Source organism: Elephantulus edwardii, unplaced genomic scaffold (assembly GCF_000299155.1).
Source record: "Elephantulus edwardii isolate Elephantulus edwardi_28Jun2011 unplaced genomic scaffold, EleEdw1.0 scaffold00016, whole genome shotgun sequence".
Lineage (NCBI taxonomy): Eukaryota > Metazoa > Chordata > Mammalia > Macroscelidea > Macroscelididae > Elephantulus > Elephantulus edwardii.
In genome coordinates, this window is record NW_006399766.1 from 19,683,239 (window position 1) to 19,692,482 (window position 9,244).

At 42.0% G+C, this 9,244-nt stretch overlaps 1 protein-coding gene across 1 annotated transcript; it reads right to left on the reverse strand.

The window, feature by feature from the left end:
* Window positions 1-1,074: 1,074 nt before the first annotated feature.
* On the reverse strand, window positions 1,075-4,385 carry RBMX (RNA binding motif protein, X-linked). The gene is made up of 8 exons (XM_006881825.1): window positions 4,277-4,385; window positions 3,970-4,076; window positions 3,340-3,511; window positions 2,636-2,788; window positions 2,403-2,517; window positions 2,190-2,315; window positions 2,020-2,102; window positions 1,075-1,385 (listed from the first exon to the last, which is right to left on the reverse strand). The coding sequence occupies exons 1-8, from the start codon at window positions 4,383-4,385 to the stop codon at window positions 1,075-1,077; spliced, it is 1,176 nt and encodes a 391-aa protein (XP_006881887.1).
* Window positions 4,386-9,244: the final 4,859 nt, after the last annotated feature.

Genomic DNA, 9,244 nt, shown 5'->3' on the forward strand with positions numbered 1-9,244 from the left:
TGTAGCACTTCTAAAATGCTATTGAACATTTGCTTTTCCATAAGTTTTTTACATCTAGAAAGCATTTCCATTGCCATGATGTACAGTTTCACTGTACTATGAGGAGGAAAACTGTGTTCAATTTCGACTTAGACGGAAAAACTAGTTTGCTTTGCTTACCATCTTTGCTGTATCACAGGTACAAATGATGCTTTAAATCTGATGTAGAATGCTGATAGATTCACTTTTTAGAAGTCATAAGCCTTTGAGAAGTTGGAGAGAACTTCATTCATTGCTTATCTATTTTCTCCTTTGCAATCAAGCTGTTCCTTTAAAAGTGAGACACTACAGAGTTGCAAAAATTTGAAACAGTAAGAGCAAGCACCGTTTGCAGCTTCATGGTTGGTTTTGGCCAAACTCTTTTATTTATTCTGTAGTTGTTTAACACACACTTAAATGGTCTTACTGGGGGAAGGGAAAGGGGAGGCTCTTGCAGATTCCCAAGGAAATGTCAAAAAGGCAATATATGGCCAGCATTATCCATGTGCTTTTTTGGATTTACTGGGTGAAATAGCACTTTCCTTAAGTAAGCATCTGTTCTCAGGTTTTTCACACTGAGAACACTGAGATTTCAGTCTGAAGACAACCTGAAATCTTAAAGAGTAGCAAACCCAACCACCCTTCTATATTATCCATCTACCTTGTTTATATAGGCAGAATGATTCATCTGTCCATTTTAGATGGCTAGATGTCTGCAAAAAATCTTAGTATTGCTTGCCTCATTAACTGGGATTAATCAAATAGAAAGTGGCCTTCAGGAACAGTTAAAGAGAATTACAACACTAGTACACAAGTCAAGTCTTAACACATTCAACATTTGCTTATTGAAAGCAAAGTCATAAAAGCAAATAAAATTAAACATGTTTACTGCTTTTCCTCACAAGAACATAAAAATTACGGAGGAGAACTTAACAGGAAATTTTAAAAAGTAACACAATTTTTTCCTTTCAATAGTCCTTGGGTAGTTATGACAGAACAGGTTCCACTTTGTTTGTTTCATTGAACAAGGATTTTGGTCCAAAGTTTTGTTTGGTTTTAGTATCTGCTTCTGCCTCCCCCTCTATCAGATCGGCTTCCTCCGCGGCCACCACCTCTTGGTGCTCCGCGGCTTGAACTGCTGTAGGAATCACGTGGAGGAGGGTACCCCCTTTCCATAGAAGGAGGAAGCCCTCGTTCTTGTCTGCCAACCCGATCACGGCCACTTGAGTAGAGATCACTTCGGCTGCTTGAGTAACTGTCTCGACTTCCACCATATCCGTCTCGTGAGCTGCTGTAATCATCATAGCGACTGCTTCCACCATAAGATGGCGGGGGCCCACGTGTAGGTGGAGCACTACGTGAGTTACCTGCAGGGTCAATGGTCAGGTAATATGGCAACACTATAAATTGTATATATACAACATTTAAATCTGAATTTACAGAATTCTTGTATTAAACGTTTACTTTCTCAAATGGGAAAGTTTTAAACTGTGCCATTACTGGCCATAAAGGGATTTGCTCATTTGCTGAGATACGGAAATGGATTGATCTTAATGTTTGTTTGAAAAGACTGAAGACGATGTATTTCAAGAGGATATTTTCCAGACAGCTTGTTATTTTAGAGTAGAAACTCAGCCACTTTCCAGTGATAAGTTGCAATTTTGAACTGTAGACTTTCCTTCATATTGCAATGGTAAACATTTGATCTTGTTAATAAAATTTTTAAATTGTATTTTCACTGTTGGGGGGGAAAACACATAAAGCTGCCAATTTAAGCAAGCAAAATCCCCTCCAAAGCAAGCAAACAGCCTCAAAAAGAAACTGAGAAAAACAAAATCCCCTTATAAAACTAGGAAAAGCCCAGCTGATAAAAGTTAACCCCTAGAAAAAAGCAAGCAAATGTCCCTCTTAAAGCAAGCACCACACAGCCTAATAATAAACTGGCTCATGAACCTAAAAAGTCAAGCTGGTTCTATTCAAGACCCTCCACCAGTATCTTACCATAACTCTCATAGGAATCTCTGTAGGAGCCTCCACTTGGGTGATCTGAATAATCGCGATCACGACCATAGCCATCTCTATCACTGAAAAGGAAACGGAAATGGTTTTAAGTGGATCATATACCACAGTAATAATTATCATTAAAACAATGGAAGCAAAAGGAAAATTACCTATAGCCTCTAGAGGGATAGTCATCGCGTGAACTGGAATGACCATAATCACGATATGTATAATCTCTTGGTGGTGGTGCATAATCTCTTGTATCCCTAGAACTTGGGTAATCTCTGCTTGAATAACTACAGAAACAAAAAGTAATCAGTTTGATGGCATGAGTAGTAACCCCTACAATTTCTCATGAGAATGCAACCTCAACTTTCTCTTACCTATCTTTAGTAGAATATCCATCATCTCTTGGGGACAAATAAACATCTCTACGTGAAGGTAACGGTTCCCTTCTTGGTGGACCTCCGTAACTGTCTCTTCCACGTGATACAGGTGCTAAAATTAAAGGGGAGAAAACAGTATATTCACAAAGTGGAATCCATGGTATCAGTCTTTGTTAGTATTTTACCTCTACTCTTTGTTAGGCTGTATAGATTTATAATTGGAAGTGTACCTCTTCCACCCATTCCACTGCTGCTTCGAACTGGTCCTGAAGGGGCTGATCTTTTAGGAGGCGGCCCTCCACTTCGTGGCGGTGGTCCCCTTTTCACTGGCAGTGGTCCCCGGGAAGAACTCATGTTAAAGTTCATAGAATAGCCACCATCATCTACATTAAAAAAGAAAAGCTTTATCAGAACTCACAAAAAACAATTTCAAAGTTTTTTAATACAGGATTGATCATAATGTTAATTGGGGGGACTAAATTTCAGTTGTTGAACAAATATGAATGTTAGTCTTAACAAGTACATCATACATTGTTCCAATTTTAACAGTTACCTATGACTAGCAACCTTTTTCTACATAATAAACTAGCTGGATAAAGAACAAATCCGTTGTTCTTTTAAACCTTAAATTTGAAATTGTTAGGGGAGCTCTGGTGGCCTAGTGGCAAGGAGCTGCAACTACAATCCTAGAGGCACACGATTCAAATCCACCAGATGCTCTGCCGGGAAAGGAGGGACAATCTCCTCCTGTACCAGTCAGATCTGATTTGATGGTACACGCACACAAAAATAATAAAATTTGAAAAAAAAATTTAAAAAAAAAATAATTTAAAAAAATTGTTATCCTTTTCCCATTTTAATAGTACTGAACCTAAACATACTATGTGAATCAGCAGTTCCTAATATCAACCACAAATTCTAGTCAAATAATTACCCATGTGACCCCCACGTGAAGGGGGTCCCCTGGTTCCTCCACTTCCTCCTCTTCCACCTCGAAGACCTCTTGGAGGACCTCTGCTTCTTGGAGGTGGAGGGGGTCCACGTCTACCACTTTCAAATGTTGGCTTGGTGGCTTGTTCCACTTTGATAGCCTTTCCATCCAAAGACTGGGGGGGGGGGAAAGAAGGTTAATTATACAAAATTGCAGACCCACCATAACACTCTAAGACATTACTTTTTCCCTTGGTTTAACAAACACTTAATATGTTTTACTACACATGCTTACTGTCTTCAAATATCACACTTACTTACAATAAGAGTATACAAATGTTTATAAAACAGTGATTCACTGAACTGTCTTAATGGCACAATGTGAAACCAAACCCCAGATTATCCAAATAAAGGCTATCACTTTACAAATCTCAATACTAACATTCTCACTTAGTTTGAGTTGAGAAACTTGTTTTATCTTGGCAATAAAATGTGGTTCCAAGTAACTGTGATAGGAATATAAAATTATGTCCAGTCAAATTTAAGAGCTACACTAGGTCATTCTTGGCTAACAAGAACAGGCATGGTGTTTTATATACTAAGAAATATGGCATTTGTTGTGCAGTAGTATCACCTTTCCATTCATATCTCTGGCTGCATCTTTGGCATCCGCTGGGCTTTCAAAGGTGACAAAAGCAAATCCTCTTGATTTGTTAGTTTCTCGGTCTTTCATCAAGAGCACTAAAACAAAGTATGGAAGGGAAAAAGTGTCACTCCAGTTCAACAAAAACAATAAAGATAAGAACAATAAGAAGAAAGCTCAGAACTTCTTAGAGGACAAATGCATTGTCATTTCAGATGATCAATGTAATTTTTGTTCATCATGGCTTATTTTTTATTACAATAGCCCAACATAGATTTGCTGCTTTGTGTATATTTACCTTCTACAATTCGTCCATATTTGCCAAATACAGCCTCCAGCGCTTTCTCATTTGTTTCTGTATTGAGTCCTCCAATGAAGAGCTTTCCTGGGCGATCAGCTTCAACCATTTTTCCCCCGGGGGTATGTACCTGTTGAAAACAGGTGAGGGGGGATAAATAGTGTATTAACCTCTCTGGAAGTTTATCCATTATTTGAGCCTCTTCGCATTTATTTCACTAAAAATCTTAGTCCTTAAAAACAAAGTTCTTGATGGTACACACAAAAAATAATAAAATAAATTTAAAACAAACAAAAAAAAAAAACACACACCAAAGTTCTCTTTTCGAGGTGTAGAGCACAATAGGAAAGCCATTATAATACAACAGAAAGCACATTCTAAAAAAAAAAAAAAGAAAGTACATTCTAGAAATAATGTAATTTATCATAATCTGGGTTAACAGTCAACTCTTGCAATTAATTCTTTAACTTTTTTAGCATTTGTTTTTCCCTTTTTAAATTTTTTCTTAATTTTAATTAAAGTTTACAGACTTAGGGTTTCCAGTCTTTAATTGCTGCACGTTTCTCCCTGCCCACCCCTTCCCCCTGCAATTACTTTTAATCTCCCTTTGCTGTTTTCACTCAAATCAACTCCAAGACCCCTAGGTCCCTCGAATCCAAATGGTCATAACGACTTTCACTACCCTAATGCAGGGACTCAAGGTCAAGGACCACGTGCAGCACCCCACCCTCGTCTCCTTCCGAGGGCTTTTTCTCCCTTAGAGGCCCTCGCACATCCAAGCAGAGTGCAAAAGTTCAGAGCCAAGAGTGGCTCTTCCCTCCCCGCAGCCTCCGCGTCCCGCCGAAAATTTTACTATGTATCTAAAAGAGATGAGGCGTCGACGATGTAACACGTTAAATAACGGAACGTGGAAGCGCACAATGTAGCAAACACGGCACCCGGCGACTGCGGCAAGAAGCTAATTAAAAGCCGTCATTATAAACCGCGTGGAGAAAACAAAATGGCGACGCTTGGCGTCTGCCCAAACAATTGGCATCGACGGAGGGTGCGCTTCCCACGCAGGGAACCCCGACAAATGCAAAGGGCTTCCTCTCCCAGGCCGCCCAAGACCCCGCACCAAGCCCGCACGCCCATGCTTGGCGCCAACGCCATCCCGATGCAGGTTCCTCCACGTCCCGCTCCCCCAAGTCCCAACCTCCGCCCCTATTCCCGCAGGAGAGATCCCGAAATTACTCGCTATGCGTAGGGCATGTATCTCCGAAATTTACTCCCGACCCCCTGGGTTCTGGTAAACTGCTTGGCACCTCCGGGTTCTAAAATGGCCGCCCGCCGCCCCCAGTTTATTCTCCAGGGACATAATATAATCCTCACATTCTAACGCGGCCTGAGCTTGGGGGGGAGGCGAGGAAGACGGCTGCACCTACCGCCAACGCGATGACTGTTTCAAGTTCCTAGGAAACTCGCTGACGGGCGTTTCGATAAGGTTCCGCACGAGGGAACGCCGCTGGATATGACAAGAAAGGTAAGGCGCTCGCACTGCTGCGCAACGAGGGCGAACAAAGGAGACAGCAAACTTTATACTGCCCGGGAACGAGGCTGAAAGACCCGGATGGAAATCGAGACGAGATTTTGAAACACAATAGGAGGGGAATTGTGCCCAGCCTTTCTATTGGTCGAGGTGAATGTCACTCCCTTAACTCCTCCCCGTTGCCCAGGCTCTCTGCTTTAGGCCCGCCCCTCCGTCTAACCGTTCGCCCTACCCCCACCCAGTTTTGTTGCGCGCGCTTTTGGTGCCTTGGGCTTTTCTCCGAAAGGATCATTAATAAAGAACGGCCAAGTCCTGACCCTTGCAACGGCCCGGACATGGCCTTAACTCCTTTTTTTCTCGACAGGACAGTCGAGGTTCTTACTAGCCCAGTTGTACATGCGTGGAAAACAGAAAAGTTGGGTCGTCGTATTCTTTCCAAAATGAACTTGCAACATTTTTAATGAATGGAGAAAATTCTGATCACTGCCAGATGAAGGGGAGGGAGAGAGGAGAGACCCATACAAAACTGGCAGAGACAATGTATTCATGCAGGACATTTACTAAACACTTAGAAGGCAGGCTTGGTGGGCAAGGGGGAGGATACACTCCAGACGAAACCAGACCAAGGGCCAGATGCCTTGTGGCTAAAACTCTCCAGATATAGCTAGTACATGCCGCTGGGTGAAATTTTAGTTCCACGGAACAGCAAGTTTTTGTTTTAAGTGTGCACTACATGTCACACGCCAAAAAAAAAAAAAAAAAATTGGAGTTGCACAAAACATCACCATTACCAAGCCCAGTTGTAACGTAACGTTGTAACGTCTTCTTGGGAGACTAACCTTTTACGACATGACTAACTCCAGAAGGAAGAAGTAACAGGAAATCAGATCTGAAGCTAGTAAGGCAAAGTAACTAGGAGACGAGAGCCAGAGGGAAAGATTTTTCAGGGAAAGGAAAAAAATACGAAGTGGATGCAAGGAGCTCGTGTATCAAAGAACAGGAATTTAGGAGCGAACTGCGGGAACCCAGGTGGACAGGATCTTGGGGAGGATTTTAAGGCAGCAGGCATTGAAGCAGAGACTCCAATGGGCCTGTGAGGGCAGACTAGAGGAGAGTGTTTTGAATGATTGACTTGAATAAGGTAGCAGCTGTCATGAGGAGGAGGGAACAATTGCTACACTTTCTAGGCAAGAAGATTAGGCAGAATTTGCTATCATTTACATGAAGTAGATTGCCGAGGGGAAGGCGTCAGGGCTAGTGGAGGGGAAATGTGCTGGAGGAGCCGCCAGGGCATCCTGGGAAACACTGAATGGCTTTTGCAATTAGTTCTCTTTAGTTCCCAGGAAAGTTGGGGAGGGGCGGAGTAGCATGCCATAGACATGGGTCGAGGGTTGAGAATGGTTAGTTGAAGGAATGCCTGGGAAGTTCAGTATGGCTGGGAAGTTTCCCCCCCCAACCCCCCCACCCCCGCCAGGGGAGCTGGAATTGGGGGTGATGGGCAGGAATGACAAAGAAAGGCTGGAGATGGAAGCTGAAGGCCTAAACATTAAATCCGGAGGCCACAGAGGAGGGGAGGGTTTTTTTGAGAGGTAGAAGAAAGCGGAGTAATCAGATTTGCATTTTAAAGCAAGCACTCTGACTGCAGCTGGGCAACAAGATTAGCGGGTGGAGGGACAGAAGTCTGCAGATAAATACTGCTAATGTCTGGTGGCCTAGTAGTAAGAAGTTGCACTGCAATTTGAAAGATACACAATTCAAATCCACCAGCTGCTCCCTGTAATGATGGGCAGCCTCCTCTGGGGCGATTTACCGCCTCTGAGAATTCACTGCTAAGGTCAACTGTTCAACTCAACAGCACACAACAACTGCTAATGTAGTATCCTAGTACTCTTAGCATTGTACTTCAGCGTGATTCTTTAAATAATAGTCTCTTTGACTATGAATGCAACACCATTCTTTCTCAATTTTTCATTCCCAGCATAATAGATCATATTCAAGGCTTGATTCAATGTGGCCAATACCAGTCCATCTCAGTTCACTGATGCCTAGCATATCAATCTCTATATGTTCCGTTTCGGTTTTTACAACCTCAAATTTTCTTAGCTTCATACTTCATACATTCCACATCTGAATTATTCCTCAATGTTTGCAGTGGTTTCTCCTTATTTTTTAACTTCCAATCTGCGGCTCTACCTCTAGTACTATATCTAACCGTGTTCCTCTATTCACAAGGTTTTCAAAGTCCTGTGGTTTCAGTCCTGTGCTTCCTAGTATGTTTTAGAATTCAAGTCATCCAGTACAGCAAACTAACAGACAAGTGCTATACTCATAAGTGCAAACAATAAACAAGCAAGCATATATAAATCTAAACTATAAAATAAGCAGTAACATGCAAATCATTCCCCCAGTAATACAAACTTACAGATAAGTGATGCATCCATAATTACAGAAGATTAAAAAACAAGCAAGCAGACGGGTATAAAGGCATGGCAAGGCCCTCTGCAGCTCAGCTCTGGCTGAAGCTCGGGTGAGGTGGGGCAGAGATCCCCTGTGTGGCTCCAACTCAACTCCCACTAGAGTGGAGATATCATGGTGGCTGTGGCTGGCTCCTCAGTGCTGGTGCCTAGCTCAAGGCTGTCAGGGGTGGAAGTGGCTTGGCGGCCTCAGTACCTGGGGCCAAGGGAAAGATACAAGACTGTACAGCTTCCCATATGGATTACAAATCAAGATGAAGAAGACAAAAATCCTCACTACTGGGCTCAATAAGACAGATGGAGAAAAGATTGAAATTGTCAATGATTGGTTCTGGCAGTCATGAAATCAAAAGATGTCTTGCATATGGTGGGAGGGGAGATTATGGTGGAAGAGGAGGCTACGGAGGAAGAGGTGGCTATGGTGGAAGAGGTTATGGAGATCCATATGGAGGGGGTGGTGGTGGTGGTTATAGAAGGTATTAAAACCTACAGAAATTAGGTAGCAGTGCTTACTTCTTGATAGATTAGGCATAGTGTTTTAAGCAACATCTGAATACCATCTTTGAAGTAAACACATTAGACACTCTTGATTGCATTCTTGAATTGGGTAGATATATAAGATCATTGTTTTATACTACCATTTGATCTCTTGAATGAAGTGGTGCCCCCCTGCCCCCTATATTCTGTGTACCTACCTTTGAGCATGTTGTGTCTTTTTAAAAAACAAAAAATGAACAAAAACAATTTTTAAAACTGTAAATATTTATTACCATCAAACTTGGAAAAAGGAAAGTATTTTATTGTCACAATTGACTTTAGATTGTTACCTGTATTTTATTCAGATTTGAGACACATAAGTGACCCCATATGTCCTTGACCCTCTGCAGCAAGCACTTCAGGTCCTCCTCAGTTTCAGCAAGCAGGCTTGTGTCATCTGCATAAGGCAACATGATAGCATCTAATAAT

Coding starts and splice junctions, on each gene's coding strand:
- RBMX (XM_006881825.1), bottom strand. CDS start 4,385: ATGGTTGAAGCTGATCGCCCAGGAAAGCTCTTCATTGGAGGACTCAAT. Junction 2,518..2,635: donor CAGTGGAATGGGTGGAAGAG/GTACACTTCCAA, acceptor CTTTAATTTTAG/CACCTGTATCACGTGGAAGA. Junction 1,386..2,019: donor AGATTCCTATGAGAGTTATG/GTAAGATACTGG, acceptor TTGACCCTGCAG/GTAACTCACGTAGTGCTCCA.